Genomic DNA, 23,659 nt, shown 5'->3' with positions numbered 1-23,659 from the left:
TAAGGAGAAATTTCCTGACAGTTAAAACAATCAATAAGTGGAACAACTTGCCTGCAGAAGTTGTAAATGCTCCAACACTGGAAATTTTTAAGAAAACGTTGGATAGCCATTTGTCTGAAATGGTGTAGGGTTTCCTGCCTCAGCAGGGGGTTGGACTAGAAGACCTCCGAGGTCCCTTCCAACTCTGTTATTATATATATATTATATATTCATGAACTGGAATAGGCCATAGCAACAGGTCTGCCAATGAGAGCTGTTTGGTAACTGAAACATAGTATTTGTTGTATGGGGCCATAAGAGACAGTTTGGAGCCTGCGCGTGGCTTAACTGTTCTGTATATAAGCTTGAGGGCACTGGCTTCTCGCTCCTATAATTAAATTCTTAAACCAGTTTGCTTAAGATTAAGGAAAAATGAGAGCCTGAGCGTATAGACAGTACATAAAGTTCACATTTCTAAAAAGTCCTCCAAATAATATTTTCGGTTGCATTTTCAAAGGGAAAAGGAGTTTTTCAAATCATACAAAATGAGCAGAAAGCTTTATCATACCTTGCAAATATATTTTCAAGTTAGGCCAAGTGGCCAGGTGCTGCTCTTGTCAGATTGAGCAAAGCCAGCAGTCAGGCAAGTGGCTAGATGGCTCAGTGGTTAAGAAGCTGAGCTTGTCAATCAGAAAGGTCGGCAGTTCTGCGGTTCAATTCCCTAGTATAGGTCTTCTGCGTGAGCAGGGGGTTGGACTAGATGACCTCCGAGGTCCCTTCCAACTCTGTTACTGTTGTGATTGTTATTAGGGTTAAAATTTGAGCAGCAAATTATTAGCCATTTTCTAGTTTTTGGAATTTATCAGCAATAATGCAGGTGCGTTCACCTAGCAGTAAATGTTCAGTTGGTAGCATCTCATGTTTTTAATCTTAAAGTAATTTTTTTTCTCATGAGTGACTCCAATGTAGTTTCTAAACTCTTCATAAAATGTATTAATATTTTCATAAAAGGATTGAAAGATTTCTCAGGGATAATTTACTACAAGCTCTTACTCGGTGCAAGAAACTCTACTGCCACGTGTATGACAAATGGCCACCCAACTCTTACTTCTAGCAGAGGTGGGGCCACAACCTTCCATATTTATAAATATGTTCAATAGTACAGCCCAGCGGTATACCATTATAAATATGATACCTTCTAATCTGATGCTGAGCATTAATGTACTATACATTCCAGGAATGCTTGTTCATCCAGAACTATATTCAGCCTACATTTTACAATCTTCTCTTGTAGACTCTTATTTATATACTTGTTTTACACAATCTATAACTCACCCCAGCCTTGACAAAGATTTTGTCAAATGCTTTGTTGAAGCTAAAGTATCCAGTGTCCACTGAGATCACATAAGTCGATCATTCCATCAAAAACAATTAGGTTCGTTTGGCATGAACTGTTCTTGATAAATTCACGCAGATCCCCTGCCAAGTTATGCATCCTTTACTAAGTGCATACAAACCAACTGCTCCACCCTTTTGTCTAGAATCACTTTCAATCTCTTTGGGTCTCTTTCCTGTTTTTGAAATATTTGCCCTTCTCCAAATCTCATGTCCATTCTCCGTGGTTTCTTACAGAAAGGAGCTGAATGTAGATCTATGTGGCTTAATAAGAGTGTGTGCTTCAAGTAAAAAGAGATAGAGAGAAGAAGGAACTGAAGGAACATAGGTTAAATTCAGTGGTGGGATTCAATTTTTTTGATTACTGGTGGGTGTGGCTTGGTGGGCGTGGCAGGGGAAGGATACTGTAAAATCTCCATTCCCTCCCCAATCCAGGGGAAGGTTACTGCAAAATCCCCATTTCCTCCCGATCAGCTGGGACTCTGGAGGCAATGAATAGATTGGGGTGGGGCCAGTCAGAGGTGGTATTTACCGGTTCTCCAAACTACTCAAAATTTCCGCTGTTGGTTCTCCAAAACTGGTCAAAACCTGCTGAATACCCACCTCTGGTTAAATTGACATAAATGCATGCCAGTTGCCGATTTTGATCATGTGACTATGTGGATGTTGCAACTTGTAAGTGTGAAAAATGGTCATATATCACATTTTTCAGTGCTGTTGTAACTTCAGACGGTTACTAAACAAACAGTTGTAAGCTGAGAGTGCCCGTGAGGTTTTCCTGAAAACTACAGTCAGTTCAGAATGCAGCCTCCTTCTGCATGTTGGCAGATGCTCAGTACTGATTATCACATTACGCCAAGGGCTTCATTCAAGGAGCAAAGTTTTGGGTTATTTTTCCAGGATGGCCTGGGCTCACTGAAATGGGAAGAATAGCTTCAGAAACTAGTAAAAATGGAATTATTCGAGGAGGCTTTGGGAATATGAATGTCATAATCAGGTCCTAAGATTTAATTGCTTGCTTTTTTCCCCCCATTGTGAATATGTCATATGCTATATCTTTGTAGAAGTCTAAGTCACACACATTGAATGTACATAAATATAATAAATAAAAAATAAGAGATGCGGAAACCTAAAATATCAAAAAGAAATGTATGAATCGATGTATAGGCATAGTGGAAACAAGGCTGGGTAAGAAGAATGCTTAGCTGTGGAGGTTTACAGTGAATAATGCCAGCATAAATGAAATTTAGACATATCATTTTCTCTTATCTCTCACATTCAACTTCTTTTGCTAATTTGTTCTTATTATTTTCATTATTTTATATAACATTGCGCGCTCCAGAAAATTATGTAATGGGTATCTGGGTATCTATGAATGTTCTTTCTTTAGCTGATGTCAAGTTGGCCCCTTTTTTGCAATTTGCTTTATAATTTGTTTTGGAAATAATTTGTGCGGAGGGACTGAACAGCTCCATGGTTCTCTCCTCGGTGAACCAGCAAGGAATATGGATGCCTGCTGTTAATCAGCTGTTAAGAATTAAAATATTTAATTTCTTTATAAAAATGATTTACTTATCATTACAAAATAATTATAAAATGTTTCGGATGATAGGAGGGTCTTTTGGCACTCTGCAATTTCTTGGTCTTATAATAGTTGCGTTATTATTATTTTATTAATAATATAAGCCACTGTGCATGAATCAACCCAATTCATAAAATCAAATATTTTATTTTCAGTGCCTATATCTCAGGCTAATGTGCTGTGTTGTTATTGTTGTGTTATGGTGACAGGATCATCAGAACCAAAGTACAACAGCCTTTCCACCCAACACCGGATGGGAGCGGAACAGGAGTAACTGCACCTGGACATACTATAGGTAAGAAGAAAGTTGTTTCGGTAACATTAAAAAAATCATGAAAGCATCATTAATACCAAAGAAGCCTCTAGTTGGACTTTACTTACAGTAGTGGCCAAAAATTATGGAAACCCTTTGAGAAAAATGTGTTTTTGAGGTTTGATGGCTAATAATACCACTTTTTTCTTTTTCTTTTTTGAGTTTCAAGATAATCATATTCTACTGCTGGAATGGCCTGGGAATAACCCAGACCTTAACTCAATTGAAAATCTATGGAGCCGACTAAAGAAACTTGTTAGTCAGAAGCGACCCAGCAATAAAACCCAGTTCATAAAAGCCATCATTCAATCTTGGTTTCACATTAGAACGACTGCAGAACTAAAAGACTTGGTTCACTCCATGGGAAGACGTTGTAAGGCTGTAATTCATGCAAAAGGTTACCCAACTAAGGATTGACTGACATGGTGATAATTTTTGTATATCTCGTTTTTGTCTACAAGTTTCACTTTTCTTCTTTATATTCTGCTATTCTAATAGCAGATCCTTCATAAAAGTTATTGCGTTACATTCTTGATTAAATTATTTTTCCATTGATATATAATTTTATGGTACTACTCAGTGGTCGGTTGTTACCGGTTCGCCCCAGAATGAGTGAACTGGTAGCAGTGGTGGTGGGAGGCTCTGCCCACCCACTTGGATGCTACTGCACATACGCGAACCAGTAGCAAACTAAATTGAACCCCACTACTGGTACTACTCCCCCCCCCAAAAAAAGGTGTTATTAGCTAGTTTTGGAAAATACACTTTTCCAAAAGGTTTCCACAATTTTGGCCACTGCTGGAATTAGCATATGGCATCTAGTCAGCTGAATTAGATTCAGATCACAAACCATTGAAAATTTTATGAATGAATGTATGTAATGAATAAACGAATAAATGAAGGAATGTAACATTTAATCAAATCAATCTTTTGATGAAATGCTAAGCTACGCTTAAATATTGTGCGTTCTGCAGGACCTCCCTTTGAGCAAGAACTGATGTGCTGTTCCATAAATCTTACTGGAGCTTATTTCTGTGACTTAAAAAGCTCTTCAGTATTAACACTGTTTGTTGATGCTCCACATACTACCTTATTTGTATTTTGCCCATACAATCATTGCCCATAATTCTTTCTAGGTTTTAAAGCTGAGAAATAATTCTCCCTACTTTCTGAATAAGTGACAGGAATCAAATGCAGGCTCAGACAGAGTTACTACTCCAAGGATTGAAATAAAATCCAAATATATTTGCATGTAATGTTGTTCCTGTTAAAAAAATATTTATTTTCCTCAAAGAATAAGAGTTTATGCCAGCCGCATTTCCGACCCCGATTTTTCCTTCTTCATCCGCATCCCTTATTTTTGAGGCTGGTGTATGTAGAAAATACGTATCTGAAATAAGGGTGGATAACAGCTGGCTTGTTTTGGAGGCCCTGGAGCCATTTTTGCAGCTGTGATTGTAGCATAGTTTGTAAACATATATAAAAAATGTATTAGAAACTTTAAAACAATCAACTTTAATTTTCCAAACATGAGAGAATTGCAGCCCATGAGAGTCAATAGTCTGATGTAGCCTGCAGCCACCAGAAATTACACACCTATTCCCAGCCTCCAAATAGAGACTTGAATGTCAAACCCAATAACAGCATGATACATGATATCAGAGGTGGGATTCTCACTTACCTTCTCTACCGGTTTGCAAATGTGAGTGCACTTGCATGCGCCACCTTTGCACATTCTCATGGCCTTCTGCGCATGCGCAGTAGTCGCGCATTATGACCAGCGGGCGGAGCCTCCTGCAGTCGCCGCTACCAATTCACGCGATCCAGAGTGAACCGCTGAATCCCAACACGGCATGATATGCATAATAGCAATAGCAATAGCACTTAGACTTACATACCAGTTTATAGTGCTTTACAGCTCTCTCTAAGCAGTTTACAGAGTCAGCATATTGCCCCCAACAATTTTGGGTCCTCATTTTACCCACCTCGGAAGGATGGAAGGCTGAATCAACCTTGACCCTGGTGAGATAGATAGATAGATAGATAGATAGATAGATAGATAGATAGATAGATAGATAGATAGATAGATAGAACAATAGCACTTTAGACATATACCACTTCACAGTGCTTTTACAGCCCTCTCTAAGCAGTTTACAAAGTCAGCCTCTTGCCCACAACACTCTGGGTCATCATTTTACCAACCTCGGAAGGATGGAAGGCTGAGTCAACCTTGAGCCTGGTGAGATTTGAACTGCCAAATTACAGGCAGGCAGCAGTCAACAGAAGTAGCCTGCACTCTAACCACTGCACCACCATGGCTCTTCCATAAAACAGCATGGTTTGCATGCCTGGGATCAACAGATCACATGGTTTGCATGCCGGGGATCGGCAGAAGTAGCCTGCAGTACTGCACTCTAACCACTGTTCTTAATATACATAAAATATACCGTATCTTTCAGAGTATAAGATGCACCAGAGTACAAGAGTTAGTTTAGGGGGAGGAAAATAGGGGAAAAAATTCTGCCTACCAGGTATTCATCTGGCTAGCGTTCTTAGCTTGGTCATTAGAACTCTGGTTTTGAGCACGCGCATTCCAAGGTATTCCATTGGTTGATAGCTCTCACTATTAGGAAATTTCTCCTTAGTTCTAGGTTGCTTCTCTCCTTGGCTAGTTTCCAACTATTGTTTCTTGTCTTGCTTTCTGGTGCTTTGTAAATAGTTTGACCCCCTCACCTTTGTAGGAGCCCCTCAAATATTGGAACAGTGCTATTATGTCATCTCTAGTCCTTCTTTTCACTAGACTAGACATACCCATTTCCTGCAAACATTCTTCATATGTTTTAACCTCCAGTCCCCTAATCATCCTTGTTGCTCTTCTCTGCACATATTCAAAAAGATTTTGGAATAGACTGCAAACTGAATATGTGTCAGAGTCCTAAGTCAGTTGAAATAGATACAACACCTGGCTCAAAAAGAATATCAGAATAACAGAGTTGGAAGGGAACTCAGAGGTCTTCTAGTCCAACCCCCTTGGCTCAAGCAGGAGACCCTATATCATTCTGGACAAATGGCTGTTCAATCTCTGCTTAAAAACCTCCAGTTATGAAGCATCCACAACTTCTGGAGGCAAACCTTTCCGCTGATTAATTGTTCTCACTGTCAGGAAATTTCTCCTTAGTTCTGGGTTGGATTTCTCCTTTGTAAGTTTTCATTCATTACGTTTTGTCCTGTATTCAGGTGCTTTGGAGAATAAATTGACCCCCTTCTTCTCTGTGACAGCCCCTCAAATTTTGGAAAAATGGGCCACAGGGAGGGCATGCCACCCCCCCTTGCCCTATTTTGGGCCTAGTAGGCCTCCCTGCAGCCTCCTGGGAGTAAAAACGGGCCCCGCTGCATTCCCGCCACACCCCGTTTTGGGCCTAGTAGGACTCCCTGCACCCTCGTGGGAGCAAAACCGAGGTTCATGGGGACTTCTGGAAGGGGCAAGGCAGGGCAGGGAGTGGCGGGACCAGCCAGCAATTTAACAACCGGTCCAGCCGAAGTAGTGCAAACCGGTTGAATCCCACAAGAAAAGACTAAACAACACTTGTTCTGAAATGCTTTAATGTAGATTCCTGCACAGAGAAGCAGATTGAATTTGAAGATCTTATTGGCTTGCTCCAAGTCTACAAATCAAGACCAGAAATACTTTCTGAAGCTGGGCCAGATAAATATACTATAATGTAGACAGCGCCTCTCTTCATAGCAAAGGGCTACATTAGTTCCTGAATCCTTTCCTTCTATCAGTCTGCAGAAGTTATAATTGTTAAAATTCTGGTTTTGAAGAATAATGTTTTTAACACTAATAGCACAATCTATTATTGCAGGACATCGATCAACTATTATTTTTGTAAGACATGTCTGTGTTGGTTGCACCATGCAAACAGAAATGTAACAGGTTCTAGAAACAAAATTATTAGCTCCAGGAAGTGATATATAAATCCCAATAGATTTTAAGCAATTAGGTCTTCACCGGGAAACTGACAGAAAAAAGTTATCTCATATTTATTGTAAGTGTAGCTACCTCTGTAGAAGCCAGTAGGTCAGTCGCTCAATTTAGAGATGGTCATCTAAGAAATTGTAACGGATGTGGCTAATTTTTTTTCCTGGCAGTCTTTTGATGAAAAGCAAATTGAGACTTGAAAGCCTTCCTTTATATCATTTGGCCTAAAACATTGCCTTAAAAAATTGTCTCTTGGCAGTGTTTGGGTTGCATTCTTCCCCCCCACACACACACTTTTAACACTTTTAAAATCGATTCTTTGCGCATCATTTTCCCCTAATCTCTTTCATGTGGAGTTTGCAACTTTTGTATCTCAAAGAATGGAAAACTGTGTGTACAAACACTCTTTTAATCATATGAAAGGTTTTAATTTAGCCCTTTACAATATTGATAGCCACTAATATTTGTAGTATTTTTAATAGCAACTCTAATTGTCATTTTATTGTAAAAGTAAATAGTTCTAATTCTCAAATTGACTTTTTACAAATATTATTTTTTTAAAAAAGTTCTTTTATGGATTAATGTTTGCTCTTTGCTTGTTCATTTTATTTTACAGAAAGGGAAAATCGCCTCTTTATAGGTAATATACTAAATGATAAACTACTTAAAGTTCTAAAATCATTTAGCTAAATTTAGATAATGCTAATATTTCTCAGGATCCTGTTATATTAAGCTAAAATTGGCTGATCTGACACAATGCTAGAGAAAACAGTTAAAAAATTCTTTGCTGATAACACAGTTAGACTGCAGTGAAGTTACTTCAAAACATTTGCTAAACCCCTACCATTTCTTACACCTTTTAACAAGGATGACCTGAGAAGGAGAGATTGTTAGCTAACAACAAGGTAACAGGAGAAAGAGTTTTGAGCAGAGGTGAATTTCATCTAATTTTACCACCGGTTCGCCGCACACAGAAAATGTGAGTGCGCACCTTCCGCACATGCGCCCAGCCTTGTTCATGCATATGGCTTGCATGCAAGCGCACAGCTTAGAAAACATGGCTAACTAGAACGGCATAGCACCAGGGCCGGTGGGCAGGCCCATCCACAGGTCACCACTACCAGTTTACCCGAACTGGTCTGAACCAGCTGAATACCACCACTGGTTTTGAGACAAAGTAACAACTCCTTGACCTTGACTGACAAAGCTTAAGTTTCATGGAACTTTTATCACATTTTCTTCATTATTCCAGACCAGATTTTTAAAATACTCTCCCCTCCTCAAACAGAAATGTGTTTACATTACCTAGGTTCAGTGATCTACTTCAGACCTCATAAAGGGGACCCTCAATACTATTCCTTATTTAGAGTGCTTCTACATAGATGCATATCAGAACAATCGTCCCCATCCTATTCTACTGACCACTCTTATCAGCACAAGTCCTGTCTGGATTTACCCAAGATACTGATCCTTTCATTATAATATTGTTACATTCAATATTAATGGCCAACAAAATAGGATGCATTTCTCTTTGCTGGATGCAATGGCTGGACTGAATCGAGATTGTACAGCTCCTACTAGGGAAGATTTCTGCAGAAACTTCTAAGAAAGTTGATAGGTTCTACTCTATTGAAATTGCCATGGGGTTAATGGGATTTCATTTGCTGTAATCTGGATTGGACTGTCATTGCTGTAGGAATTGAAATAAAATTAATTAATTAATTATAAATTAATTAGATTAATTTATAATCTTGTTGGATTTATGCATGTATCTTGAGCTATATGTTTTAATTTACATATTTTATTTGCTGTCTAGACATTTATATTTCACTAATTTCCTAGGCCGTGATACTCCATTTTATTATTACAGTATTGGTGATCTTAGTAAGTGTGTAGTAAGACATAGAAGAGGTCACAATGTGCATAAGTAACTACAATGTACTGCCCAAGTGGGGAGGAGGGATATTCAGGGAGGGTATAAAGGGAATATGCTCAAAAAGAGACCACTTTCTTCAATCTGTTTAAAACTAAAATAATAACCAACTTGTTTTAAACTTCTCAGAAATTATCTAACTTGTGCCTAAAAGTTAACTCAGGCAAGAAAGACCAGGGTTTTTTTCTTTCAGAAAAAATATTTGAACATAAGGTTTATGTTCAAAATCTGATACCATGTTTTCCCCAAAATAAGACCCTGTCTTATATTTTTTTGAACCCTGAGATAAGCACTTGGCCTTATTTTCAGGGAGGTCTTATTACATTGGGGCGCGTGGAGCAAAGACAGGGCTCCTCTTGCCATCTTACCTGATTTCCAACTCTGTCTCCCTAACCCTAACCAGAGGAAATGGCGGGGACTGGCTGTGCATGCATTTAAATATTTTTGGGGAGGGCTTATTTTCGGGGGAAGGCTTATTTTAATGCATGCACTCGAAAGCCCGATTGGGCTTATTATCAGGGTGTGTGTGTGTTATTTTCAGGGAAACAGGATAGTTTCTTCCTTCTGTCAGAGAAAATATGTACAGTATATCTGAAAAAGATCTAGATACCTTAGTGGTTCACAAGTGCTAATGTGTTCACAAGGCAAAGTACTGTGGGATATATTCATTAGACTAATTGTCCAAATCGTGGGAAATAATTGTCCCTGATTCTGACTTCTTCAGGCTTTTCCGACCCAGTATCACAGAATCATGGGACTGGAAGAGACCTTGGAGGTCTTTCATTCAATCCTCTGCCCAAGGCAGGTGTCCTTAGACCATCCTGGCAAATGGTTGTCCAGTCTTTTCTTGACAATCTCCAGCAATGGATCATTCACAACTCCTGGGAGGCTAGCTATTCCATTGATTACTTATTCTCACTGTCAGGAATTAAGTCCTTAGTTCCAGTTCTCCCTCTGACAAATTTCTACCCATTGTTTCTGGTCCTGCCCTCAGGTATTCTGGAGAATAAATTGACTCCCCTCTTCCCCATGACAGCCTTTCAAGTGTTGGAAGACTGTTATCATGTCACCCCTAACCTTTCTCTTTGTTAGGTTAAACATACCTAGTTCCCTTAGCTGCTCATTGTAAATTTAGCCTCCAGATCCTTATCATCTTTGTTGCTCTTCTCTGCATGCTTTCTAGGACCTCAGCATCATTTTTGTATCATGGTGACAGAATTGGACTCAGTATACCACATGTAGCCTCACCAGTGCAGTATAAAGCAGTAGTATCACTTTCCATGATTACTTGACCTTGACATTTGTTGATGCAGCGTAGGACCATTTTGGCTTTTTTGGGCAGCTACAGCACATTGCTGACACTCAGGTAGTGGCCACCAGGACACCTCGATGCCTCTCATAGGAACTACTGTTGAGCCAAGTACTGTCTATTCTATTATTGTTGTTAGTCTCATTTTTTCTACGTTTCACTTTTCTTCTTTATACTGTAACTGCTATTCTAATAGCCGATCCTTCATAAATGACTATTGCATTGCATTCTTGATTAAATTATCTTTCCATTGATATATAATTTTAAAAAGTGGTGTTATTAGCTAGTTTTAGAAAATACACTTTTCCCAAAAGGTTCCCACAATTTTGACCACTAATATGGCCAAAAATATTAATATATTTTATATATACAATATATAAAATAAATAGTAATAATAAATAACATGCATAGATATATATTAGAATACCTAGCACGATATCCAAAAACCATCATATAATGTCATTGTCCTAATTAAGCCAAACTAAAGGTTGGTGACCTGTATTATAGTCCAAAAAATACGGTATTAAGATAGGAAATGTAAGGCACAGAGACATTTTTTTGGAAAGTGATTCACAATCGGTGACACTCTTAAGCACATATTTTTTGGATCTTGGCTTAACTGGAACTGGGTCTCTTGGCAAAGGTCTTCAAATGAGGTTGGGGGGTATATGTCACTTCCTAGCTGCTGGCTCCTCCTCTTCTGAGCCCTTTTCCTTTCTCATTTCATCCAGTTCCCAGTACAGCTTCCCCTCCTGTCTCCAGTGCCTCCAATGATCCAGTGGGCTCCTACTCCATTAATGGGATTCTGGGGATTCCTCGATCAAATGGTGAGAAGAGGAAACGTGATGAAGGTAGGGGAAAGTTTTTTTCCTCCTTTATTGGTTCAATTCACTTCACTCCTTTGGGGAAAGTAGTTGGAACCAGTGGTGGTATTCAGCCGGTTCAATCCAGCTCGGGCAAACCGGTAGGGGCGACTGCAGGATGCCCCGCCCACCCGCGCGGACGTCGTGACGTCCCATTTTTCCACATTTTCAAAGCTCTGCGCTTGTGCGGAAGGCCTTGCACGCGCACACATTTACGAACCGGTAGGTAAGTGAATACCACACCCTGGTTGGAACCCTAATAAGCTGAGAAACTATTTAAAATAAAGTAGGAAAGCATGGGAGTATCATCATCCAGAAAACGTTTTTGAAAGCAAGTCTCACTGAATAGAGCAGTCAGAGTTCACCTGTAAGCATGGCAAGATGATCGTACACATGGATAAATGCTGTATCAAAGCAATTTTATTTCTGCTGGAACTACAGGTCCTGGATTTATGTGTTGTGACCCAGGCCCAAGTAGGTAGTAATAAACTTAGTCTGTGGAAAAACAAACTTTATTCAGACAGCTGGGAATTACTTCATTCCTAGCGTCGTTCAACTCAAAGTAAAACAAATGCCTTCCAAGACAAATTCCTCAGTTATCTCACAAACCTTAGTCCAATTAGGCAAACTGCCAAAGGCCCTTCCTGGGAAACATCCAGAAGCCACAAAAACAAAGACGTACACGAAGCAGAAGACGAAGCAGAACACGCAGCTACAACGTTGTTTTCCGGCAAACCTGAAACACCGGTGCTGGTCTGTTTTAAGCCTTATGGGAGGGGCCAATCATCTCTTGGCCCTACTCCCAAGTTGTCCTCTCTGCTTGAGCTGCGCTTGCCTTCTGGCAGCTCTTCTTGTGCAGCTCTTCTCGTGCGTGCATTAGGAACAGGCTCCTCCTGTTCCTCTGCTTCACTACCATCAATCTCTGGAGGCTCTGGAGTCCGCACCTCACTTCCCGATGGCCCTGGCCTCACCTCAGCCTCATCGCTGTCCGACTCCGTTGCCAGCTCCATAGGCTGCTGACGGACCACAACATTATGACCACAATTGAGTCAAAAGTTCCATTGCTAAGCAAGACATTTGTGAAGTGGATCTTGGCCCATTTTATGACCTTCCTTGCCACAGTTGTTAAGTGAATCACTGCAGTTGTTAAGTGAGTCACACGATTGTTAAGTGAACCTGACTTCCTCATTGACTTTGCTTGTCAGAAGGTGTAGCCATCATAAATACATGCCAGTCGCCCAACATCTGGATTTTGATCACGTGACCATGGGGATTGTACTTATGAAAAGTGGTCATAATGTCGTTGTCACTTTGAGGGTTCACTGAACAAATGGTTGTAAGTTGAGGACTACCTGTAATCGTAGAAGACCAGAACTTTGGTAGCAGGAAAGGATGTAAGTGAAAAAGAGTCCAATCTTTAAAAGAGAAATTTAGTAGGATTCTAGTTGGCCCCATTATTTTGGGAGCCTCCATTCTATTCTACTTCCAATGCAGCTCTATTCTTATTTATGTATGTCTTTGATATTCCCTGGTTCAATTCCAGAGGTGGGCTGTGGTGGTTCAGACCAGTTCGAGTGAACCGTAGTTAGAATAGAATAGAATTTGTTGGCCAAATGTGATTGGACACACAAGGAATTTGTTTTGGTGCATATGCTCTCAGTGTACATAAAAGAAAAAGAAAAAAAAACCTTCATCAAAGGTACAACATTTACAACACAAATGATGGTCATAGGTTGCAATTTAACCCTTAATGATAGCAACAAAAAGTTACAGTCATACAGTAATAAGTGGAAAGAGATTGGTGATGAAAATGATGAGAAGATTAATAGTAGTGTAGATTTAGTAAATAGTTTGATAGTGTTGAGGGAATTATTTGTTTAGCAGAGTGATGGCCTTTGGGAAAAAACTGTTCTTGTGTCTAGCTGTTCTGGTGTGCAATGCTCTATAGTGTCGTTTTGATGGTAGGAGTTAAAACCTGCGGGTGGGCCTCTTACCCGCCCTGGGTCTATTCTGTCCTATATTTACGGGACCGCCTGCTGCCAACAGTTACCTCCCATTGTCCGATACGTCCAGTGCGCGCCCACAGGGAGGGTCTTCTTAGGGTGCCGTCGGCTAGTCAATGTCGGCTGGAGGCCCCCAGGGGAAGGGCATTCTCTGTGGGGGCCCCGGCTTTATGGAATGAGCTGCCGGTGGGACTCCGTCTCCTTCCTGATCTCCGGACCTTTAAGCGCGAGCTCAAGACTTTCTTTTTTCACCAAGCGGGGCTGGCCTGATTGATTTTAGTATGGGGGTTTTAGTGGGTTTTAATAGGGTTTTACCAAGGTTTTAGTTTTGATAAATTTTAGCTAATATTTTAAGTTACAGCGATTGAATCAGTTTTTTAAATTTGATATTTTATTTTAAATTTGTTGGGATTCTTGTCGTTTTATTGGCTGTACACCGCCCTGAGTCTTTGGAAAAAGGCGGTATAAAAATATGAATGAATGAATGAATGAATGAATGAATGAATGAATGAATGAATGAATAAATAAATAAATAAATAAATAAATAAATAAATAAATAAATATTGTTGTGTTTTTGAAGCCGCACACATGCATGGAAGGTGCGCGCACGTATAAAGCAAGTGTGAGCCCCGCTTGCATTTTCGGTGCTGGGCGAACCAGTTGTTACAAGCGGCAGCAGCCCACCACTGTTCAATTCACATTACAGAAAATACCCTAAATCCAAGTTAATAAAATTTGACTCTTGTGTCCACATAACATTGTTGTGTCTGAACAAATAAGTCTATTCAGCTAAACCCAATGGCCTGATGTAACCTGCTAATCCAAGGGTTTCGTTCATCTCAGCTGCTGAATCAGAAACAACCTTCCCTAGTCCAGCAGATTGCGTAGACTCAGCCTTTGGGTTGCTGAGAATGGGGTTTTCAAGCAACATTCTGTGGAACCCTTCACTTCAATGGGAACTCAGTGGAGTTCTGGGCCCAAAAAAGTAGACAGAAGCAGCCAAGCTTCTATCCTTAAAAGGTTGCATCTCGATCAGGTTCTGTTTTTTCTTTCTTTTAAACAAACAGATTCTGCGGCTTGAAAATATTTGAAAGCCCATCTTAGAAAGCATATGAAAAACATAGAGGGAGCTGTTAGTGAGATTGTGAGGATGCATTTTTGAGATTTTTTTTCCTCCTGGCAGTCTTATAAATGAAACTGAATAGATTATGGCTGATAGGAGCAATTTACCTTCAGAAACAGAAGATAGAATAACAGACTTGGAAAGCATCTTGGAGGTCTTCTATTCCAACCTCCCCGCTCGAGCAGGAGACTCTATACCATTTCAGACAGATGGTTGTCCAGTCTCTTTTGAAAGCCTCCAGTGATAGAGTGCCCACAACGTCTGAAGGCAAGCTATTCCATAGGTTGATTGCTCTCACCATTAGGAAATTTCTTCTTAGTTCTAGTTTGCTTCTCTCCTTGGTTAGTTTCCAACCATTGTGTCTTGCCTTGCCTTTTGGTGCTTTGGAAAATAGCTTGACCCACTCAAATATTGGAACAGTGCTATCATGTCACCTTACCCGTTCTTTTCATTAGACTAGACATACTCAATTCCTGTAACCAATTCTTTGTATGTTTTAGCCTCTAGCCCCCTAATCAATTCCCTTCGTCTTCTCTGTACTCTTTCCAGAGTCTCAACATCTTTTTTGTATTGTGGTGACCAGAACTGGATGCAGTATTCCAAGTGTGGGGTTACTAAGACATTGTGAAATGATACTAGAACTTCACGTGATCTTGATTCTAGCCCTCTATTAATGCAGCCTAGGGTCACATTGGCTTTTTTGGCTGCTGCTGCACACTGTTGGCTCATATTTAAGTGATAGTTCACTAGGACTCCAAGATTCCTCTCACAGTTACAGGCATGAAGCCACATTTTACCCAGTCCATATCTATACAGCTGGCTTTTTATTTTATTTATTTATTTATTTATTTTATTTATTTATTTTGTCACAACAATATATGTAACTATCATACAGAAAGGTTATATAGTATATAAAGGTATAAGCATATATATATATTTGTTTTCTAACCAAAGACCTACCTATCTACATACATATATATACATACATACATACATACATACATATATATATATATATATATATATATATATATATATATATATATATAGGAAGAAGAAAAGAAAAACAATAGGACAGGAACGGTAGGCACGTTTGTGCGCTTATGCACGCCCCTTATGGTCCTCTTAGGAATGGGGTGAGGTCAATAGTAGAAAGTTTTTGGTTAAAGCTTTTAGGATTATGAGAAGAGACCACAGAGTCAGGTAAAGTATTCCAAGCACTGATGATTCTGTTACAGAAGTCATATTTTCTGCAATCTAGATTAAAGCGGTTGACATTAAGTTTAAATCTATTGGTTGCTCTTGTATTATTGCAATTAAAGCTGAAGTAGTCTTTGACAGGAAGGACATTACAATAGATGATTCTATGAGTTAAACTTAGGTCTTGTCGAAGGCGACGGAGTTCCAAGTTTTCCAAGCCCAGGATTTCAAGTCTAGTGGGATAAGGTATTTTTGTATTTTTGCCTAAGTATAGAACCTTACTTTTATCTACGTTCAATCTCATTTTGTTAGATAGGGCCAGAGGTGGGTTTCAGCAGGTTTTGACCAGTTCTGGAGAATTGGTAACAGAAATTTTGAATAGTTCGGAGAACCAGTAGTAAAAATTCTGACTGGCCCTGCCCCCATCTATTCTCTGCCTCCTGAATCCCAGCTGATTGGGAGGAAATGGGGATTTTGCAGTATCCTTCCCCTGGAGTGGGGTGGGAATGGAGATTTTACAGTATCCTTCCCCTGCCACACCCACCAAGCCACGCCCACCAAGCCACACCCACAGAACCGGTAGTAAAAAAATTTGAAACCCACCACTGGATAGAGCCCAGTGTTCAAATTTGCCAAGATCTTTTTGGATCTTGAGCTTGTCTTTTGGGATGTTGGCTCTTCCTGCCAGCTTATTTCCCTCCATGTGAATGTAGTTCCATTCAGGATTACAAGCTGAGTATGATTTGTTAGCTAGTTACAAACCCACCTAGTGGCGGTGGTGTCTATCCCACATTTTACTAGCTTGCCAAGAAATAGATTGTGGTCTACTTTATCAAATGGTTTACTGAAATCTAAGTATACTATGTCCATAGGATTTCACTGATCTGTTAAATTAGTCACTTTATTGAAGAATGAAATATGATTTGTTTGACATGATCTCTTTTTGACAAACCAATGCTGGCTACTTTTATAACCTTGTTTGCTTTTAGATGTTCATAGATTTGTTGATTGATTAACTTTTCCAAGATCTTCCCTGATATTGATGATTGGTCAGGCTGATTGGTCTGTAATTTCTTGGATCTGTTTTTTTCCTTTTTTGAAGGTGGGGACCACATCAGCTCTTTTCCAGTCCTCAGAACTGGATCTTAGAACTTTGAAATATATGTTTCAATGGTTCTAAAACCATATCTGCCGGCTCCGTCAGAACTCAGGGATGTAGCCAATTCTTTCAGAACTCTTGGATATAGTCCATTGGGACCTAGTGATTTGAATCCATCTAGAGCTGACAAGTGTTCTGTTACTTTATTTTTTGCATGTTTTAATTTGCATTCCTATCCGATCATTTATGGTTCTGTTTTTAGTAAGTTGAGTAGTGTTTTCTTTTTGCGTGAAGATAGATGCGACAAATGAATTAAACAGTTCTGCTTTCTCTCTACTGTCCATTACTGCTTTGCCGTCTTCTCCCATTAGTGGACCAGTTGTTTCTTTGACTTCTTTCTCGTTTTTTATGTGTTGAAAGAATTTTTTTTATGGTTTTAAGTTTTACTTCATTCAAAGCCTAACTTCACCTTTGCAGGTTTGAACTATTTGTTGGTATTCTGCCTTAGTTATGTATCCCTCTTTCCATTTTTTGTACTTGTCCCTTTTTTCTCTCGGTGGTTTGAGGGTTCTTTATGCAACCATGTTGGTTTCTTCTTGGTTTTATTGTTTTTTTTCTTTTTTTAGTGTTTTTTGAATGGACTGGGCTTTTATAACCGTATTTTTCAGAGTTTCCCAAGCTTCTTGAGTTAATTTCACCTTTAAGATATTTATCCATGGGATCCTTCCCAAGCTCTCTCTGAGTTTGTTAAAGTCTTTTAAAGTCTAAAACACTGGTTTCTATTGCTTGTGTCGGTTTTATATTGAATTCTAATATGATATTGGTCACTCTCCTTTCAAGTTTCTGCAGTTTCAATGCCCTCTATCAGGTCTTCTCTGTTGGTAAAAATACAGTCTAGTATAGCTGTCCCTCTAGTTGCCACCTCTACATTTTGGGTGAAGTTGTCAGCTGAATTGGTCAGGAATCTGTTTAATCTCCCATCTGTTGCAGAGTTTGTCTCCCAGGTGATGTCAGGATAGTTAAAGTCCCCCATTACTACTGTGATGTGTTTCCTACATATATTGGTTAACTGATTAGCAAAAAGTCCATCTATTTCTTCTGCTTGGTTGGATGGCCTGTAGTATACACCTATGGCAATGTCATTCTTTTTTCCTTTTATGTTGATACATATGCATTTTAGAAGACTTTCATCCTTTGTTGTGTGCAACTCTGTAGACAGGAAGTGATCTCTAGCATGTAATGCAATTCCACCTCCTTTTTTGATAGATCTGTTTGTATCCTTCTATCAGTACCTTCCAGTCATGAGTTTCATCCCACCAAGCTTCTGTAATGGCAACTATATCGTGCTTGCCCTTGTGTACTAGCATTTCAAGTTCACCCAGTTTGTTCCCTAAATTTTGAATGTTAGTGTATAGGCATTTAAGTTCTTTGTGGCTGACACTGGATATGCTTCCTATATCTCTTACTTTGCATCTCAGTTTTTCTTCTTTCTCTTTACTCCCTATCTCCTTATATGATTGGTTATCTAGTGGGCTTCCTTGGAATTAGGCTCTAAAGGTTGTGAAAGTTGGCCATCCTCCCCCTTCAATTTTAATTTAAATCCCTTGTGATAAGGTGAGCCAGTGATTTTCTGAATATATTCTTTCCAGTTCTTGTGAGGTCCAGTCCATTCCTTGCCAAGGGGCCCTTCATGTAGGTAATACAGACTATGGTCTAGGAAAGTGAAGTTCTCTTGATGACACCAATTTTTAAGCAGTGGTTTGCTTCTTTGCTCCCTCATTAGATGTTGGCCTTTTGTTGGAAGCACAAATGAAAACACCACTTAAGCTCCTAATTCTTTACCTTTCTTCCCTAATTGTTCATAATCTCTTGTTATTGTTTTCAGATTCATTGTTACATCATTTGTCCCCATATGTAGGAGAAGAAAGGGGTAAAAATCCATGGCACTGATTATTTTAGTAAGGTTTTCAATTACATATTTGATTTTTGCTCCAGGGAGACAACATACTTGCTTAGATACTTGCTTAGACTCTCCAGTCTGCAGAACGGTAGTTCTGTGTACCACAAATGGGCATGTATGGTTCATTACCTCCCCTCCAAATCAGTGCTGGGTTGCTCCTGGTTCGCCCCAGATTGGGTGAACCGGTAGCGGCAGCAGCAGGAGGCTCCGCCCACTTGCTCAGATATCTGTGCGCATGCACACACGTATCCACGAGCGAACCGGTAGCAGCCAAAATTGAAATCCACTACTGCTCCAAATGTCCCATCTGAGATAGTTGATGTACTATGGTTATTATGGTAAGGCCCTTAGTTTCATGGAGGTTTGGTGCACTTGGACTGAAGTAAAAGACTTAGTAACACAGACATGGAAATAAGCCGCCTGGCCGTCTGTCTTTGTGGAACTGCAGGTAGTGAAAAAGGTGGAACATATATAAGGTTTTAATATCATGTAGTATGTCTGTGGAGATTCTCAGTCATCCAGGTCATAGTTGTCCCTTTGTTACTTTTTCAAAAGGTAACTGAACTGGGGTTTTTTTTCTCCTTGAGGAAGATGTTTCATTTCTCATCCAATCCTTCATTAGTTGTGACTCAACGGTGGAGAGAAGGATAGGTTCTGACAGATGGTTGTGGTGGGGGAGGATGGAAGAAGTATCAGTACCAGAGGTGGGTTTCAGCAGGTTCTGACCAGTTCTGGAGAACCAGTAGCGGGAATTTTGAGTAGTTCGGAGAACTATACTAAACTATACTAAATACTAAATACTCTGACTGGCCCCACCCCATCTATTCTCTGCCTCCTGAGTCTCAGCTGATCAGGAGGAAATGGGGATTTTGCAGTGACCTTCCCCTGAAGGTGGGGTGGGAATGGATATTTTACAGTATCCTTCCCCTGAATTGGGGTGGGAATGGAGATTTAAAGTATCTTTCCCCTGCCACGTCCACCAAGCCATGCCCACAAAACCAGTAGTAAAATTTTTTGAATCCCACCACTTGTTTATTTGTTTATTTAGATTTTGTTTATTTAGATTTAATCAGTACCATACCCTTTCTTAATATTTTGTCGCTTGAATAGTACACACACACAAATTTTTATTTCAAGAACACCATTCCAGTCGATTTACTTATACCTAGAACTTTTATTTGTGTGCTTTTAAAATGCATTTTGTACATCTTACATTTAAAAATCCCAAAGCATTATACAATAAATTTTCAATTAAATTGTTTAATTAAACCCTTAATGTAGTCACATAGTAAAGCATTATATGAAATATGCAATGAATTAACCAGACAATAAATGATTAAAACTAGCAATAAAACATTAAAAGTATCATAGCATCATTCTTATTAAAATTGGTAAGAAAATACATGTCTTCCTTCCCTAACAATTATATCTATTTATTTTTTTGCAGTAGCTTTGTATAGTTAGCTCATATTCAGTCTGTGATCCACCAAGGTCATATTTGATTTTTTTTTTTATGTAGGAGTTTACATTTGCCCTTAGTAAAATTAATCTTGCTGACCACTGCTCTAGCCCACCAGGATTTTCTTGATATTCTTTTGTGCTGACTCCAAATATGATAATTATACTTTCTACAATCTCAGCCAAGTCATTTCTAAATAGCACATAGCCAGATAATGAAGTACTGTGTATACCTCTTGATCAGCAGCCACTGACATGTACCTGTTAATATAACTGTCCAACCCAGCTCTGAATCCATCTAATGGTAGCACTGTTAAGCATTTTGTCAAATTATTCATTTGATCTTAGCATCCCTTCTCTAGCTAGGTGGGTAAAGTGCAAAGTTAAAAACATCAGTCTTCTCTCCATCGTGTTAACAATATTCAACAATATCCTCAGTCTTCAGGACTACCCTTCTCCTTTTACCAGTAGCAGTTGCTTTTTTTTTTCTTTTATATTATTTACAAATGTAATTTCTTTTTCGATCTTTCTAGCTTCCCCACCCAATATCAGTGACTTGCTGTTGTACCTGTTTGGTGAATTCACCTGTCTTTCATTTCTGATACTGTCCCGTTTTGCTCTTACGCTCAGTCAAAAGCTGCCTGTGCACCTGTAAATGTATTTTAAACTGCTTTCCATCTTTTTTGTCACCATAATGGTGATTGCTTGCACTTCCAGTGTTTTATTGCTGAGAAATTCTTAGACTGCCTCGGCCTGAGGATTTCTGCCCATTATTCCATTATGCTCCAATTTCTCCACTGTGCTAACATTTCTTCCTATATTATCTTAAACCCCTCCAAACTGATGAGTTTGCTTCCTCTAAAAATTTCCAAAAGTTTTATTCTTCAGCCTTATCTTCCTTCTTCATTAGAATCAGTATTAGGATTCAGTAAAATTCAGCAGGAAGTAAAGAGAAAGAAGGAGAAGAAGAAGAAGAAGAAGAAGAAGAAGAAGAAGAAGAAGAAGAAGAAGAAGAAGAAGAAGAAGAAGAAGAAGAAGAAGAAGAAGAAGAAGAAGAAGAAGAAGAAGAAGAAGAAGAAGAAAATAAAGTAGAGAGAGATGGAAAGTATGAAAAGCCCAGTTACAAAGTAGGAGATATAAGAAACATACCCATGCCCCATAAAGTATTCAAATTCCTATACACAAATGCTCAAAATTTAGGGAACAAACAGGGTGAACTTAAAATACTAGTACATGAATGGCAACTATTTACTGAAACATGGTGGGATGAAACTCATGACTGAAATGTACTGATGCAAGGATATAAACTATTCAAAAGAAATAACAAAAGAGGAGGTGGAGTTGCATTATATATAAAAGATCACTATATCTTTATAGAAATCCACAAAACCAAAGATGAAAACTTCCTAGAATCCATATGGGTCAATATAAAAGGACAAAAGAATGACATTGCTACAGGCATGTATTACAGACCCCCTAACCAAGCAGAAGAAATAGATGAACTTTTTGCTAAACAACTAACAAATGTATGTAGTAAACATACCACTGTAGTAATGGGAGACTTTAACTACCCTGAGGTCAATTGGGAGACGAACTACAGCAAGTGGGAGTTTGAACAGATTCCTAACCATCTTAGCTGAAACTTTTTCATCCAAGGTAGAGGAAGGAACCAGAGGAAAAGCTATACTGTACTTAATTCTTACTAATAGAGAAGAAGTGATGAATTTGCCGGAACTTTGGGTGAGAGTGACCACATCTACTTGGAATTCAATATAATGCAAACACAAGCACTAGAACATATTCCAGCCATTGTCTTAAACTTTAAAAGAGCTGATTTTAACAAACTCAGAAAGAGCCTAAGAAAAATTCCATGGATGAAAATCTTAAACGGGCAAATAACTCAAGAATCATGGGAAACTCTGAAAAATATGATCATAAAAGCCCACTCCAGCACAATGCCACTGAAAAAGAAAAACAAGAAATCCAAGAAGAAACCAGCATGGTTGCACAAAGATCTGTCTGATCAACTGAAAGGCAAAAAGGATAAATACAAAAAAATGGAAAGGGGGATACATGACTAAGGCAAAGTATCAGCAGATAGCCTTGCAACAAAAGTCAAAGATAATAAAAAAAAAGTTTTGAAATAATAGAAAATACTTGTAGCTTGGGTTTTAAATAATAAGAAAAAAGTCAAGAAAATAGTAGATCCACTTAAGAGAGAAGATGCCAAGGAAGTAACAGGCAGCAGAGAAAAAACAGAACTGCTTAACTCATTCTTTGCATCAATCTTCACACAAAATGAAACTATAGTCCATCCTACCAAAAACATAACTGTAAAAGACAGATTAGAAATAAAAATTAAAATAAGCAAGAAAATGACTAAATATATACAGATAAGTGGTTAGAGAACGCTTATCTGATCTTGATGAATATAAATCACTGGGACCTGACATATTACATCCCAGAGTTCTGAAGGAGCTGGCAGATGTTATCTCAGAACAATTGTACCATATCTTTAAAAAATCCTGAAACACTGACGAATTACCTGAAGATTGGAAAAGAGCTTACGTGGTTCCCATTATCAAAAAAAGAAGGGGAAAAAACAGACCCTGGAAACTACACTCTAATTCGTCTAACATTAATACCCAGGAAGATACTGGAACAGATAATCAAAAAAGAGACCTGCAAAAGTTATAACTAAAAGCCAGAATGGGTTTGTTAAAAACAGATCATACCCAAACCAATCTTATTTCATTCTTTGACAAAGTGACTCAATTAGTAGACCAACAAAATGCTGTGGACATAGTATACTTAGACCTCAGGTAGACAAAGTAGACTACAAACTACTTCTTGATAAGCTAGAAAAATGTGGGATAGACAGCATCACCACCAGATGGATTTGTAACTCGCTGACACAAACCGTACTCAACAAGTAGTCTTTAATGTTGTTACATTTACCTGGAGGGAAATAAGCAGTGGGGTACCACAAGATTCTGTCTTAGGCCCGGTACTCTTCAGTATCTTCATAAATGACTTAGATGATGAATTAGAAAGGAAATTCATTTGCAGATGACACTAAAATGGCAAGAATAGCCAATACCCCAGAAGACAAGCTCAGGATGCAAAAAGATCTTGACAGACTTGAACAATGGACCTTATCCAATAAAATGAAATTTAATGTGGAGAAAAGCAAGGTTTTATACCCAGACAGAAAAAAAACCAGAGGTATCAGTACAGATTAGGCAAAACTTGGTTCAAAAACAGTAACTGTGAAAGGGACTTTAGAATCCTAGTGGACAATCACTTAAATATGAACCATCAGCGTATGGTAGCAGCCAAAAAAGCTAATACAATCCTTGGCTGCATAAACAGAGGCATAGACTTCACGTGAAGTATTAGTAATATTTTATAAACCCTTACTCCTGGAATACAGTATCTAATTTTGGACACCATATTGCAA

At 38.9% G+C, this 23,659-nt stretch overlaps 1 protein-coding gene across 1 annotated transcript in view; it reads left to right on the top strand.

Moving 5' to 3' along the window:
* The window catches only part of PAX2 (paired box 2), a 197,329-nt gene that overhangs the window by 87,392 nt on the left and 86,278 nt on the right, over positions 1-23,659 (top strand). The window contains 2 exon segments of the mRNA XM_058189243.1: positions 3,166-3,251; positions 11,225-11,344. Of these exon segments, the coding sequence (XP_058045226.1) occupies positions 3,166-3,251; positions 11,225-11,344 (206 nt within the window).

The sequence above is a fragment of the Ahaetulla prasina genome, chromosome 6, assembly GCF_028640845.1.
Source record: "Ahaetulla prasina isolate Xishuangbanna chromosome 6, ASM2864084v1, whole genome shotgun sequence".
NCBI lineage: Eukaryota > Metazoa > Chordata > Lepidosauria > Squamata > Colubridae > Ahaetulla > Ahaetulla prasina.
This window is presented reverse-complemented; position numbering and strand designations above follow the sequence as displayed.